Source organism: Arvicola amphibius, chromosome 6 (assembly GCF_903992535.2).
Source record: "Arvicola amphibius chromosome 6, mArvAmp1.2, whole genome shotgun sequence".
Taxonomy (NCBI): domain Eukaryota; kingdom Metazoa; phylum Chordata; class Mammalia; order Rodentia; family Cricetidae; genus Arvicola; species Arvicola amphibius.
The window spans coordinates 16,343,265-16,360,170 of NC_052052.2; the positions used below are offsets into that span (position 1 = coordinate 16,343,265).

Here is a 16,906-nt window from a genome sequence, read left to right on the forward strand (position 1 = left end):
ACATCCCCATCCTCAAGGTTGAACTTTCAAAGTTAATTACCCTTCAGTGTGGCCCTGGGAGTTTACAGGGTTATTTCACCTTCCCCATCAGGGTTAATCTTTCCTAATACTGTTTCACTTTCTCAAGAAGCTTAGCCTCATACAAAGAAGATACAATGACAAGCACAACCAATTTGTCTGTGCCTTCTTCAAGACAACCATTTTGATCGTTTTTGTTTTCCTACCTAGTTTATAAACCTAAGAAAAATAGAGGCTCTGGTAAAAAGAAATTCCAAGGACATTAACTATCCTGAGAAGGGTGCCTATAAACTCTCATAAGTGAAATTACTCTAGGCTATTCATATTTGTGTTCCCCAAAAGTGTAATTAAGATCCACATAGGTTATGTTCTAATTGGTAGCAGCTGTGTTTATTTGGCTACAATAATCTAACCACACTTCAAACGTTTGTGTGTGTACTTCTTTAAAACAATTTGAAATATGAGCAACACTATTTTTTTTTTTTGAGTCACGATCTCAACTGTGTTGCTCTGGCTGCTCTTGAGCTCATAGGGATCCCGTGTCTATTCCTCAGGAGTGTCAGGACCAATGTCATGTACCATGCCTTTCTGTTGTTGTTGAGCAACACTATTATTTTAACACAATACTCAATGTTCCAAGATAGGCCCAAAAATCTGACTTAAAAACAAAAAAATAGATCTAGATAATATTTTGAATAAAGCTGTTGGTTCTGCCTCACACTTCCCCTTAATTCATTTGATTCAGATCTAAATTCAGGGTCCAAGTCAAGAACAAAACTGAACTCAAATGCTAATCTTTATTAACACCAAGATAAAATGGATACTCATATTAAACATAATATCTTCTAACTTGGTCAGATATAAACTGTGCCCTAAAAACTTCAGAAGTGTTAGCACATGAAATGCCACGTTAAATAGTAACTGAATGTTTATGAAGATCATTTGAGTTTTGAGATATCATGAGAATAAGCCAGGCCAGGAGAAAAATCCTGAGCATTTCACTTTCCTGTACTGCCTATTTCCAATGATCTTTAGTGTTTGTGTTGCTGGGAACTGAACCTAGGGCCTCACACATCCTAGGCAAATACTTACCACTGAATACTTCCAGGTCCTTCTCAATGACCAAGCCACTGATCAAACACTATTCTTGAACCTTATCTGCAGCCTAAAGACAGCAAAGGTCTCCTCTGGAGATGCTGTCCTTGTTGAAAAGTCCTATTATCACTGAGTCCTTTTCCCTACCTGGAAACAAAGCACTTGCTGCAAATGTGTCTCCAGGCAGGCTTCCTATTCTTCCACAACTAAGAAATGAAACACTCACTTTGTTAGTAAGTAATCTGTACAGAAAGGACAAAAGAACACAACCGGCATAATATATGCTCCGTCTCCTAATGCAGATTGCACTTCACTCCTTTCAAGCTTCTAGTCAATAGCTCCTCCTTTACCCACCACCCTTCTTGATCTAAAAAATGTCTTACCTTCACTTCTTCTAAAAGGCATTCTTACCTCGTTTTTAAAGATTTTGCCAAGTTCCTGGAAATTATTCCAGGGTGGAGGAGCTTGAAACTAGAGGTAGGTCTGTAGTCAAAAGGGCTATTATTTCTCACCTAAGTGCCACCCAAAGGTTATCTGGTTACCAACCTCTTCCCTTTCTCCTTGCTTTTGGGCCCCAAGAAATTGTAATCAAAAACAGACTTGTCCAAGTGGGGTTATTTTCAAAGGCAATTCCATTTTCCTCAGGGGTAGAGATGGGAGAAGCAAGTGACTGGAGTTGCTGCAGTGTCCTGAGCAAAGGCTAAGGCTTAAAGGAAAAGGCCGCCATTGCACACAGGGCCTTCAACTTGATAAATAAGTACTCTATCACTGAATTAAATCTTCAGTCCATGGTTTTTTGAGCCAAGACTTCACCACGGAGTTCAAGCTAGCCTCAAACTAAAGATTGCTGCCTCAGACTCTTAAGGCCTTATAGATGATATATTGACATCAAACGAAGCTATCTGTTTTTAGACAGGCTTTTACTATGGAGCTCTGGATGGCCTAGAACCATATAGACCAGGTTGGCCCTAATTTCTGGGAGATCCACTTACTTATGTCTCCCAAGTACTAAGATTAAAGGCATCAGCTACCAAATTTAAATTTAAGTATCACCATGAAACCCAAGCTGGCCTGGAATCTGTGACTTTGTTGTTTTACTTTCTATGTATTTGAGAATAACCTTACACTTACGATCCTCCTATCTCAGCCTCCTCAGTATTACCTATGTGCACTACCCTGTCCAATGTATGAGGTACTATATTCTGAACCAAGAGTTCATGCATGGAAGGCAAACACATTACCAGCCAAGTACCTTTAGCCCTAAGGTCCTGTGGGGGAAAGAAGATGACTTTTCAAAGACTGGATGTATCTTGTATTAATGTCATATTTCACATCATGTATATGAAGTCTTCCTCTAGCAGCCACGAAATCTACCCTACCCCAAAGCAGCCTTGTGGGCCCAGGTTACATTTGTAGCCCTAGCACCACCAAAGAGGCATAGGCAGGAGGATGCATGGATCCCATACATAGTAAGGCCTATTCCAAGAGATGGCAATATAATTGTACACATACAGCGTTTGCCTAGTATGTACAAGACCTTGGGTTAAGCTGCATACACACACACACAGTCTGATGAACGTTTTAAACATAGAAAAACTCAAAAGTAATGTGACAGGTGGCGGCATGGCAAACATAAGGGTTCAGCTCTTGCCTAGGTAGGTAACTAGAGCCAAGACTCCAGCCCCTTCTAAATCATTTCTAATTTACTCAGTTTTTCATGAGATAGAATAGCAAAGAAAGTCATTACTTTTTTCACTTACCATTTTTTGTTGTTGTTTTATAATTTTTCCAGTTTCTGTGTCCTGGAGCTTGCACTGTGGACCAGGCTGGCCTTGTCTGGGAGAACAGGTGTGGGCCACTGTCACCCAGCATTATCATTGTTTCTATATTTGGGAAAAGAGCTTTTCTTTCCTTTCTTTTTTCTTCCTGAGACAGGGTCTCTCCGCACAGCCCTGGCTATCCTGGAACTCGTTCTGTAGACCAGGTTGGCCTCTAACCAAGAGATCACCTGACTCTACCAGGATTAAAGGTGTGCGCCGCTAAGCCTGGCTGAGAATAGTTTTTCTTTAGTCTTACTATGTAACTAAGACCAACCTTCAACTGTGTAGAGTACCAGCTGGCCTCTAACCTTTAGTTCTCCTGACTGCTCTCCTGGGGGTTAGGATTACAAGTCATTTGTAGTATGCCTAGCAGAGACAGAATTTTTTAAAGGATGTTCTCCACACTATTTCAGGGATGAATTTGTTTTTTGAGACAGGTTTTCTCTGTGGCTTTGGAGCCTGTCCTGGAACTAGCTCTTGTAGACCAGGCTGCTTCTGCCTCCCGAGTGATGGGATTAAAGGTGTGTGCCACCACAGCCCGGCCAGGGATGAATTATTAGCTTATTATGTAATTCTATTTTGTTACTGGTTTGTTTTTCTTGAGTTAGTAGTAGTTCACTGCTTATCCCAGGTTGGGTGGACTTGAATTTGTGTTAACCTGCTGTCTCTGCCTCCCTAGACCTGGGATCAGAAGCATACACAAGCTAAGTCTGGCTTTAGTTTATACATTCAAACATAAGCTTAGCAACCTCTTACATCCTTTAAAACTGTAGAAAGACTGAACTTGAAGATGATGGCACATTTTAATGAACTTTGTAAGACTAAATAAGAACTCAGGAATAAAAATATTTTTAAACATTTAAATCACTTAGAAAAGAGCTTTCCAGACTGCAGAAATGGTTCAGCAATGAAAGGCACTAATAACTGCTCTCCCAGAGGACCAGAGCTTGATTCCTGCACCCACATGTTGGCTCCCAAAATTCCTCCTGTCCTGGAGGACCCAAGGGTACTAGGAACTCGTGGTACACAGACACAGAGGCCTATGAGAGAGAGAGAGAGAGAGAGAGAGAGAGAGAGAGAGAGAGAGAGAGAGAGAGAGAGAGAGAGAGAGCTTTTCCAAATCAATTATAAGCTTGCCTAGGGAAAAAAAGAGCTTCCTTTTGTCCTTTTTCTTGGGTTTCTTAACCAAACCCTAGCCTTGTGTACATTAGACAAACTCTACTGATGAGTGACATTTCCAGCCCCAAACTGGTTTCTTACAGACCAAAATCTAATGATACTTTGAACTAACTTATTTTTTCAAGACAAACAAGGTTTCTCTGTGTATCCATGGCTGTCTTGGAACTTGCTCTGTAGATCAGGCTAGTCTTGAACTCACAGAGATCCACCTGCGTCTGCCTCCTGAGTGTCTGAATTAAAGGTGTGAACTACCTTGTCCAGCTAAAGTAAATGATAGAACTACTTTACCTGTTTTCTTCATCTTTCTTTGGTGCTAAGGTAGGCTCTAAGGATTGTATATTATGCCAAGCACGTATTCTACCACTTAATCATACCCCTAGCCTATTTCACTTTAAATTTGAATTAGGGTAGTTTTAGTATGCATACAATATAAAGTATATATAAAATTTATTATTTACTTCTTGTTTACTTCTAATCTAGTAACTTAAAGGTATGCAATGGTATAGAGTGGCTCATGCCTGTGACCTCAGGGCTTCAGAACTGAAGGCAGAATGATCAGTGTTCAAAGCCAGTCTATGCTACAGGGCTAGTCCAAATCCAGCCTAGGCTATACCTGTATCAAAATAAAAGTACAGGTGTACTTGGGAGTCAAGGTTCACATTTCAGTCTTGCCACTTCAAACATTTAGAAGGCTGGTGGCCACTAGCTACAAATACTTTTTTACTTACCTTCCATCTAAGTTGCTTATATAAAAAACCTACCGTCCCGTCCTGTAGATTACATTTAAAACATCCACTCAGCAGAGGGTGGTACATAGAACTCATAGCAGTTATCAACCTATCACTAAAAAATACTTGCCATGAAAAGGAAACAGAGTATTTGTTTCACCTTTAGTCAGCTTTACTCTGCTCGGCCTCTTTTAGGGTCAAAGACAGATCTCAACACCAACCAACCTGCACTCATCTTTCTGCTAACCAGTCAACATCCCTGTTCTAAGTCTTGACCACCTTCAGTAACTCCTGAGCCTGTCTCCTGACCCCACTCCTAGACAACATGCAGTGACTGCCTTGGTGGTCTTATTTTCTAACAACCCCTAAAACTATTAAAATTGTCTCATCTATTTCCTTATCCCCTCCTTGGCACTCCAAGCAACTACTGACATCTGCAGTCTTTTACCACAGTGTTTTGTGTTGCTAGATGGCAAACCAAAGCCTGTACAACCAAGTTCTAAAACTTGACCATAGTCATTAAAAAACAACAAATGAATGAATGAATGAATGAATGAATGAAATGACCACTAATTCTAACACTCAGGATCAGGCTGATATTTGTGATTTTGAAGCCAGAATAATATATATACAATGAGCTCAGGCCAGCCAGGGTTAAGAAAAATAAGACTTTCAATAATAGTAGGCTGGGAGTGGTAGCACACACTTATGGTCCCAGTAGAGGCAGGCTAGTTCCTAAGATCAAGGCCAACCTGGTCTACAAATTACAGAGAAAACTCTGCCTCAAAAATCAAATATAAAAATAACACCCATCAATGACTTGTTGGTAATTTCTCTACTAAGGTCTTTTGTTAAGTCCCTGAAATGTGAGACAACCATGACCCTGGCATCACCTAGGAGATGATGAAACAGAAGATTCTTGCCTCACCTCAGAGTTAATAAATCACCTCAACAAAACCCCACCAATAAGGAGGTCAAGACAGAAAAATCAACCAGAAGTCCATCATTAGCGTGGGAAATGGAGTCTGAGAAAAAGAGAAAATTGGAAAACTCCTAAGAGGTTTCCATATACATCATTTTGAGTAGTAATGAACTGGACCTGAACAAGTTCAGTTAATTACCCCCACTGTTCCTTCTAAGGGCTTTAAGAAGCAGTCTTTATATATTGCTCAAGCTGGCTTCAAAATGTTAACCCTCCTGCCCAGTTTCTAGTGTAGCTGGGATGACACAGTCATCATTTTGATATATACAACAAATGGGCTCATTCAGCACTTTTTCCCATTTAAAAAAACCAAACAAATCATTTCAATGCATGAACACAACTACATTACTCTTCACAACATAAACATCAGATTCAGCAGCAAAGTTTACTATTCTTTGTATCTGAAGGATGGAGTGTCCCTGTATAGCCTCAGACTTTGATCCTCTTGTCGTAGCTTCCAGAACACTGCACCAACAGGACTTTACTGCCAACCAGGAGGCACACCAATGCATTTTTTGTTTTTTATTACAGGGTTTTTCTGTAGGACTACTATAGGGTAGTCCTATCTGTCCTAGAACTCACTCTAGGCCAACAAGCTGACCTTGAACTCAGAGATCTGTTTCCGCCTTTGAGAGCTAGGATTAAAGGTGTGTGCCAATACCGTCTGGTTCAAAATCTTTGAGTTTTACCATGATTTGCTGGGAGGGGATTTAAGTTCTTCTGTTCAAACCAACTGAGGTATTTTAACAAAAGCCAAATAAATAAGCCCCATTATTACAGGTTCAATCACAGGACTTATTAGGATAACATTTTGAGCAATAAAAAACATACTTCCTTATAAAGCCCAATTTAAAAAGAAAATAACTTATTTATATGTATTGGTATGAAGATATCAGATCCCTTGGAACTGGAGTTACAGTTGTGAGCTGCCATGTGGGTGCTGGGAATTGAACCTGGGTCCTCTGAAATAACAGACAGTGCTCTTGACCACTGAGCCATCTCTTCAGCTCCTAAAACCTAAAATTTTAAACAGAAAATAAAAAGTTCTTGAAGAATAATATTTTGTTTAATCTACTTAAAAACCTAAAGAACTGAAACTTACACTTACAGGATTCTTGGCTTAGCATAAAACTAATCTCCATGGGAGAGACAAGACCCTCTGGGGACTATTATGAGATCTCAAATGATGCAGTCTCTTTCCATTCAGGACACTGCTTCCCCCTATGCATAGCTAGCAACTCTAGGTCGAGCCTTTCCCAATGGTGTTATTGCTGTGGAGCTGAGTTTTCAGATTATCAACTCATGTGATTTGAAAAGAATGAAGCTGTAAAGTTTAAACTGTTTTGATACAGACACTGACCAGGCTGCCCACATCAGCCTCAGACATGTCATGAGTCTAACTGTATGATTTCATGACTTATTAGTCTTGTATTTCCGCCACCATGCTGGGAAGTAAACCCAGGGATTTGTGCACAGAAATCCTCTCAATACTGAACCATTATCATGGAGCCCGGCCCTATTAACAATCAGGCCCTAATAGTCACCTTCTGGGGCTAGGCATAGTGCTTTTAATCTCAGCACTTGGGAGGCAGCTGACAGATCTGAGTTCAAGGGCTACATATTTAAATTTAGGTTTAAATAAAAATTAGGTCTCTATCTGGGAATTGCAAATTAGTTGAAAAAATAGGGTTTCGGGGCTGGAGAGATGGCTCAGCGGTTAAGAGCATTGCCTGCTCTTCCAAAGGTCCGGAGTTCAATTCCCAGCAACCACATGATGGCTCACAACCATCTGTAATGAGGTCTGGTGCCCTCTTCTGGCCTGCAGGCCTACATGTAGACAGAATATTGCATACATAATAAATATTAAAAAATAGGGTTTCTTGTGAGAAATATTTATACATAGTCCTAATTTTTCTGAAATTTCTAAACAGAAAAGCAGTATTTTGATAGATATAGGTACAAGATATTCTTCTATGTCAATAATACAACTGCACAGGAAAATACTCACTTTTACAAATGAACTAAATGAAGTCAGACATGACCTACGGACATCCCAGAGTAAATGTGGCCCACATCTGATCTCAGAGCTAGGTAGGATAGGGCCTGGCACCACAGCTGCCTGGCCTCTGCCCTCCCTACTGTTAACTATGAAAACATCTGCAAGAGCTTCGGTTATGTCTGCTTTTCTAACAGTCCTTCCTGGCTCATTGAGTGATCTTTTGACTTGGGAACAGAAAAAGCACAGAAGAGTAAACTGAAAACCAGTGATTGCAGGGAAGGCCCTATAGTTCTCATCTTATAACTACACTATCACCTGTATTCACTCAAGAGATATATTAGGGTTCCTTGCTACTCAATTTGTTTTAACCATTCAATCCCCATGACTTTCCCCTAAGTCTTTTTTATATTAATGGCACGGTACAAAAAGGAATGAGCATATGACTTCAAGTAAATCTCCATTGTGAGCTGCAGAACTTCCACCTTTACCACTGGTGAGGATGAGTATATCCTCAAGGAAAATAACAGAAGAGAACTGGCCATATCAAGGTAACCTGCAAGAGAATGGGAGCTGTATGAAAACAGAAACTAAACTTACTTGAAGACACAGAGAACTCTTCACATGAAACTTCCTGCTCACTGGCAGCATTTTCAACTACACACCCAACCTGCCAACACAGCTGTCAAATACCCCCTCTTGCCACCTCTCTTTATGGTACACATCTTATTACAGGCTCAAGGCATAAAAATCATACTGAAAACACCATATAGATGTTTCCAATTGATCTCAAGATCAATTCTAATGTGGTTGTTAAAATTTCCTCAAAAAAACTATTGGCAACCTGTAATGAACATTCCTGCCTGACATACTCGATTCCAGGTCTCATCTGAGGTACTCTAAGTACCCTCCAGGAAGAGCCGTACCCAGGAACTCAGTACAAGTAACTACACTGCCACTCACTGACTAGCTTTCTTCAAACAGTTAGTACTGGATTTGGGAAGAATGCCTGTTTACAATAAAAACCTGAATTTAATAGCTAATGAGTCTGCTTTGCACAGCTGAATCCATGACACCCCACCCCAAATCACCAACACAACATTTTGAACATGTTAAATTTTATTAAAAATATTAACATTGTACAAATATTCCAATACAGTTATGGTACATGAACACTGTACCAAAAGCAGGTTTTTCTTAAAATGATTAAATGGAAAATGTCTTGAAATATCCCAATTTGGACATAGCTCGTTACTGTATGCACACCAGGAATCTAGTGTCTGTAGGCATTTTCAGTTCAATTCTAAAAATAGCCAGAGAATGTAACTCTAAACACTGTAGCGATTCTTTAAAGTACAATTCTATATTCTTTAGCAGGCCAGAGAAATCTCTTTGGCTGTTTCTTTTGGCCTTTACCTGTGAGAAAATAGACAATGTTCTAGGATTCTGAAACAGCTGCTACATGAAATGGAAGCCCTTATTTGAGCAATTTAAGTATTCTTCCATAGTGCCTCCTTCTCTTTCTTGTCCCATTAGGTGTATTTTGTTATAAATGCATAAGGTTAATAAATTTGCACTCTTTATTTCTCTTAACTTACACAAACTCATCAAACCGAGTGTTCCTAATACCAACAAAGTTCACAAGAAACATGCTTTTTTAGTGCAAGCATTCAAGTTCTACAGCTGAATTTTTTCTAGCACTCATCCAACATGCATAAAATGTGCACAAAGAAACAAAACTTGAACCCAACCTTGAAATTGCTAGTTCTTCTGTATGACTTCATTTGTGATACTCAGCTAGCCACTCTACAGTAAACTGACAGCTAAGAATTACACTCACAACGCTGATCAGCACATGTGTAACACCTACCAGATTCTGTCTGTACTGATACTCCCAACAGAAGGTTAAGCTCCACAAAAAATAATGAACAGTTCTTCTGACTTAAATACCAATAATTACATTTAATTTGTGATTTTACTGAAATTATTTTTGTCTAGTTTATTAAATTGATTTCCCTCAACTTATATTTAATCATCATGAAATTCCCTGAGTATAAGCTGGGATAAGTTTTTGTTGCTGCCTAAGGAAATTTTATGTTCTACTATAGGTATTGACCTGATTCTTAGGAATTCTAGGCAAGCGCTCCACCACTGATCCTGAGCCTTGGGTTCTCATGGCTTTACCCAGAATGGCCCGAGCTCACAATCTTCCTTCTTCAGACTCCCCCAGTGCTGGGATTAAGGTGAGCACCACCAAATACAGTACAGAATTTTACTTTAGCAATCATCTAGATTTTGAGTATTAGTTCTAGCAGTATTCACGAATCTTGTCAGTTGACAGGCTTATAGCGTTTTTGTTTTATTTAAAACAGCTGCTGAGGACCGAACTTAATGCCTCAGACATATTAAGTATGAGCTCTCACTGAGCTACATCCTCAACTCTACTTTTATGCTTCTGTTCATATTCAATGTCTTAAGACTTTAGCCATATAAATTTCCTATGGATCCCAAGTTACCATTATCAATGTATCTTTAAGCCAATACATTTTTTTATTAAATTGATAAAACTTTAAAAAGTTTAATAAAAGTATATAGCATACTGTTTAAACCCTCCAGTCTAGGCAATAGCTTCTCATTTTCAATAAAAATTAGTACGCAATAAACCTCCTTACATGCTAATATGCTAACTTACACAATAAAAATATAATAGACAACAAAGAGACTAAAATCCCAGTAAAATAAAATGTGATTGCTTCAATAGATGTTCTAAATTGTAAAGTATCTATTTTTTAAGTTATAACTGGGAATATTTCATTAATTAATATCTGTAGGTCTTTCCAGCCGATCTACTAATCTAAGAATAAGTGAAGTTCTTATTATATGTTCCTATTGAAAATACAAATACTATTTAAAATCTTCATTTTTCTATAAGGCCAACATAATTGCCTACTTATAAGATATGGGCAGCATTTTCCCACAATTACCCACTAATGAATTTTTTCAAAAAAAGGAAAAGAAATAGGAAAAAAAAAGTTCTTACCAACAATTCCACTGGTTATCGTCCCCAGCGAACCCCACCTAGCAAGTCGACATCATGACATGTCAGGGCAGGGCAGCCTCAACCTCGCTTCCCTGATAGTCAGGTGATAAAAGGAAGGAGTTAAAACAGGAAAAGAACACTTGCAGATTTCTGGACAACATCTGAAAATGATAAAAAAAAGCAAAACGAAAACAAAGCCAGAGCTTCTGGTAACCTCAAAATTACAACAGTAACAAATATATATATGTATACATATAAACAATATTTTTTAAAAAGAAAAAATCTCGAGAAAGAGTGCCAATAGCTACTTCAAATTAAATATTAATATGAAATTACTAACCAATATTAATTTGCATTTCAAAAGTTAAGACCTGAGCAACCAACTTCTAATGCAAAAGTAAACATGTTTGGTTCGTGTATCTGTTCTTTTGCACTCTCCAGAAGTCACCTGACCACTGGCGCACTCAGAACTCTACCCTAAGTTAACAGAAGCTCCCAATTTAGAGAAACAGAAACACATTCACAGGTCCAGTGCAGTCTTTCTATAAGGCTTTCTCTTCACTGCTAACTTAGGAAATTCCAAATCAGAGAGCAGCGCAAACATCAAGTACAGCCAACTGTCCTGAGAACAGCTCAGTACAGTTAGATTGTCTTTGAAAGGCAGACTTCAAAAGGCAAACGTAATAACTTTTAAGTCTTTATAACAAACAAGGAATAGCCTTATAGCAAGTATTTACTGGAAGGGTTTGGTTTTACAAATAATACACAATTAATAAAACATAGGTATGATTATATTCAATGGGCAGGAGGCAAATGATGTAATGAATTTCAAGAATAATTTTATAAGGCTTTATGATAGGAGTGGAATTTTATGTCCCTTCTCTCCTATAATTTAAAATACATAATTTATTTTGATGCATGCTAACCTTTGTACAACGGTTCATATCCTAAGAAAAATGATCTCTAACTAGGAGAAAGCATTGGGCTTTCTTTTGCAGAATAACCTCTGCAACTAAGAAAAATAAAATGCAAATCTGCTTTTTTTTTTTTTTTAAAAAAGGAACTTTAAAACCATAATTAATTTTCCTTATCTTTTTTGATCAGGTAAATCTCAATTTAATTAGAAATCTGGCAACTTATTAGAACTTTTTGCTTTTAATTAGAACACCTTCATATAAATATACACATTTAAACAACTGCTATAAATGAGTGATCAAATAAAAATTAGCATTCCATTATGGGGAAGGAATATACTCGTTAATGTCAGGAGGGTACCTACAAAGAGGCCTACCCAACACTTAGTCTGACAGGCTCATAAATAATGCTTCATTAACTAGGTTGGGGAGAAAAAAATATATGGAAAAGTAGACGAATAGGAGGTCAAATCCCTCAGAATTCATAATCTGTGAGTATTTACTTATAAATAAAATTCCCTACTGCAAATTTACAAAGTTCCTTGATTGACATTTGTCCGATGCCCATGACAAGGTGAGCACTGTTTTTTGGTGAATGCCAAGGGATAACTATGACTACACTATGACATCAAATAGGAAGAGCTCTAAAACAAATTTTTTAAATGGGGTCATTGATTTTTAAGAAATAAAAACTTTTAAAGCAAAGATTAAAGGAAATCTCTGTAGATATATTTTTAATTAGTGAAAGGTACAGAAAATAAAGTGCCCACTTAAAATTCGAAATAGAATATATAGTTAAAGGATTTTGAAATGGAACTTGAGCTTCACTGTATTTGCTAAACTTTGTGTTTTAGGCTTATTGGCAGAAGCACAACTGCTTTTTCAGAATCACTTCTATCTCCTTTCCTAATTTTATGACTAATATCTAATTAAATATTTTTAAATCAATTGTGTGTGAAGCTGTGTGTTACACTCACAGAGTCAGGTCTGACAGCACTTGCTGGGCCACCTTTCTAGCCCGTAACATGTATTTAAAAAAAATACTAGTAATGAAATTTTTACTTGTACATTTTTTTCTTTCCAAGAAAAATGATTTAAGCCTAATTTACACTCGAGATTTCGAATTATATTTTCAAAGTTTAAATGCAGCATTTAAAGAATATCTGCTGTCTTTATGTATATACATGGGCATCAGCAAAATTAAAAACTAGACTGTAAACCTTACCAAGTAACACCCATGTTAACTTATAACTACAACAGGCCACATAATTCTTTTATCAATTTCTACAAAGATTATTTAAAGCCTGTTAAGTTTTATTATCCTACATAAATATACTTTGAAAAAAAATGTGGTATTTGGCTTTCATCAGCAATTGTTAATTTTTAAAATTCAAAATGAAATCATGAAACTGAAAATATGGTTGACTGTGCCGACAAGGAATTGAATGGCATGTGATTCTGATATCTAAAACTGTAACCACAAAAGACACCAAACAGGAACAAAGCATAAAAAGAGGGAGTACATTTTAATTCCCCAATGGTTTATAATTTAAAACATTTTAGGGGGATTAGAGATTCAGCACATGTGCAAGGCCCTGGGTTCAAGTCCCAGTACCAAAAGGAAAAAAATTTCTAATTGAAAATTTAATTCTTCTTTTCTTTTAGCAAAAAGTCATTAGAATAAATTAATTTCTAAAAGAAACAAGGAAATAGATAATGCTATTATTTGGTCAGCAAAAACTTAGCCAGTAGACATAATAAAAATTTAAAAATAAAGAGAATTTAGCAGAAAGCCAGAGACACAACTACATGGTATTTAAAAGCCTCTTCTAGGGCATGACTGCTTCCCAAAGCAAGTGTACTCAGTGAGAGAAATCGTGGTCCTAATCCAGAACTACAGTAGGGGTGCTGATCATAAACAGTAAAACTGAAGTTTAATCCATGGTGCACGTGACGCCACATACTAGGTTTTCTCTGTATTGTATCTAATTATCCAGCCAATAAGGTCTTCAGTCACAAAATATTCTTGATTTGAAATAATGTGGGTCAAATAAATTGTAGTCTGCTTCCCCAGTTCCATTTTGCTTTAATGAAAATTATCCAATACCTGTTCAAAAACCTTTGAGTCTGTTTTGTTTTAAGGATAAAATTTCAAAATTAGAAGAGATTATGAGAGAACACCAATCAATGAAATGCTATTTGGAATATGTGAATTTAGAATAATCCTCAAATATGATATCCACAATACATGATGGAATAGACAAGAAATTTTTCATGAATTTGATCACTCACATAGGCAGTTCTACTTTGAAAACAGTATTTCTTCAAGGATTATGAATAAAATAATGTTTTAGGACACAATTGAATTTGAAATAGGTAATGTTTTGAATAGATTTTTGAGTTTTATTGAAATCTTACATGAACAAGAAATTGGAAATACAATCACATCAAAGAACAAATTGTCACGGCTTTGACGTTTAAGCCAAACAAATTTTGTAGGGCAGATTTCAAAAAGGTGTGAAGTTATAACAATTTAAAAACACAGTTAACCTGCTTCTAGGAATGCAAAACATACAGTCATAGGTTATTTTCAATACAAGGAAACTTAAATCTGTTTGCTTTAATTTCTTAAAACTACTAAGACAAAGCACTAGCTTGTACTTTTATTTACAGCATACTTCATACTCCTATGTAATCTATTCCAAATCCAAAAAAACAGAACTGTCCAAACCAAAGGTTCTGCAAAATCATGATTTAACAGTTTGTTCTGAAGCTAAAATGAAGCCTGGAACGATAAAAGCATTGTGACCCCAGAATAAGGGAACTCTGCAAGCCCAATAATGTCCAAGAGCATTTAGAAAAGAAGAAAAATAAAAAGACTTGAGTATATATACACAATAGTGATTTCTTCAGCTGAATACAAATGGCAGCAAACTGCTACTTAAAGATGAAACAGTTAAGCCAATTTTGTTTTGAAGAATGTAGATCTAGAGCCAATCGTATCTTGCCAGTATCGTTTTCAAGCCCTCACTTGTCTATTTCCACTGTTGCCCATAAGTATCCTGATAAAATTCTTGGTTGTCATTATTGTAACCATAGTTACCGGAATAGTCACCACCTTGCTGAAGCGGCTGCTGAGCGATGGGTTGGGAACCCCAGTTCTGTTGGTTGTTGGTCTGACGACGTTTGGAATCAGGCTGGTTGTACCCATCTGCCTTTCTCTTGCCTCCTACATTGCCCCCTCGATTGCCCCGAGCTCCACGAGAACCACGGCCTCTCTGCTGTTGTGCAGGACCCCCTCTGCCACCCCTTGAGCCTCTTGGTGGTCCCAAAGGTGCCCCCCTCTGTGAATAGCCAGCTCTACCTCTTGGAGGTGGTGCTCCCCGCCCCCTTGGTGGTGGTGGAGCACCTCGCCCTCCCCTTCCTCCTCCTCTTCCTCTTACTGCATAGCCATCATCATAGCCGTAGTAGGGATCTTCATAGCCTCCACGATAGTCGTGATAATCATAACCATAGTAATCATCATAGTAGTCTTCATAGCCATAATAATCTGGAGGGTAGCCATAACCACCTCTCCCTCCACCACGACCTCGACCTCTCATTGGAGGTGGCATTCGGGGAGGAGGGTGATAATAATAATCTTCATACCTAGCAATGGAGGGAAGGGAGAAAAGGAACAAGTTAGTTTACTTCAAGGTTCATACTGCCTTTATTATCTGAGCTTGTTACCACCGTATTCTCTGTTCAAATAGTAAAATATAAACTCACGCAGTGCTTCTGGAGGCCTGTCTAGCAGCTTGGCGCTCTTTCCTTTTCTTGTCTGGTGGCTTAGCTAAGACAATTTCAATTTCTTCCCCTTCTATTTCTTTTCCATTCATTTCATCCATAGCCTAAATTACAAAAGTAAGTTTACTGTATAAGAAACAGTACTTTAAAATGTAATATAAATAGGGAACTTGAAAGATGGCTTAATGGGTAAGGTCACTGGCTTGAGAACTCTGGGCTAAATTTCAAGCACCAATATGGAATCTGTATCACCAGTTCCTAACAATGTGGCACCCCTTTCTAGTTTCCGTGGATACTATGCATGTATGTCATGCAGAGACATACATGCAAGCAAGATACCTATACACTAAAAATGTTTTTAAATCTTCAAAAGGGCATAAACTTATCACTGCCTCTACAAAACATTTTACTAACATTTAACTTGCAAGAGCAGTCTAGCCAAAAATAACTCTTTCTTTCATCTTATGCTTTACACATAAATTACTATTGAGAACAAAACACAATATTCTAATATTGCATTTTAGGAGGTGAAAGAGAATCTGTAAAGATGGCTCAGCAGTAAAGCGTACTTGCTGCTCTTCCAGAGGACCCAGGTTTGATTCCCAGCACCAACATGGCAGCTCACAACCATCCCAAACTCCAGTTCCAGAGGATTTGATGCTCTCTTATGAACTCTGAGGGCATCAGGTACACATATACACACGCGTAGATGAAACACCCATACATGTAAAATAAACAAACCAAAGGTTTTCTTAAAAAACAAACAAGCCGGGCGGCGGTGGCGCACACCTTTAATCCCAGCACTTGGGAGGCAGAGGCAGGCGGTCTACAAGAGCTAGTTCCAGGACAGGCTCTAGAAACTACAGGGAAACCCTGTCTCAAAAAACCAACCAACCAAACAAACAAAAAAAACCCAACCAAACAAACAACTACATTTAGCCAAACTCCTTAATTCCAAATAATTCTTTTTTCTTAACTGCTTATTTTTATTTTATTGTCATTGGTGTTTGGACTGTATGAGGGTGTCAAAATTCCTTTAGCTGGAGTTACAGACAGCTGTGAGCTGTCATGTGGGTGGCTGGGACTTGAACCTGAATCCTCTGAAAGAACAGACAGTATTCTCAATAGCTAAGCCATCTCTCCAGCCTCCAAATAATTCATTCTTGAAGCAATTCACACCAAGGGAAAATGCTAGCATCAATACACATCAGACAAAAACTAACTCTTCAGATGGGAAATGAAAAGGTTATCTGTGAAATTTAGCAAGACACTAAGTCTAATTTTCCCTCACATCTAACACAGGACTTACTGTGCCTAAACCAAACCAAATGTAAGAGCCTTAAGCAAC

The 16,906-nt window shown here is 37.9% G+C and overlaps 1 protein-coding gene across 3 annotated transcripts in view; it reads right to left on the reverse strand.

Annotated features, from left to right (window-relative positions):
* Nucleotides 1-14,152: 14,152 nt before the first annotated feature.
* Hnrnpr (heterogeneous nuclear ribonucleoprotein R) overlaps nt 14,153-16,906 on the reverse strand; it is a 35,885-nt gene continuing 33,131 nt past the window's right edge. For all 3 annotated transcript variants that reach the window (XM_038333189.2, XM_038333191.2, XM_038333190.2), the window contains 2 exons: nt 15,541-15,662; nt 14,153-15,420 (listed from right to left, as the gene is read on the reverse strand). In XM_038333189.2, the coding sequence (XP_038189117.1) occupies nt 14,808-15,420; nt 15,541-15,662 (735 nt within the window). In that variant the 3' untranslated portion in view covers nt 14,153-14,807. The remainder of the gene's footprint in view (nt 15,421-15,540; nt 15,663-16,906) is intronic.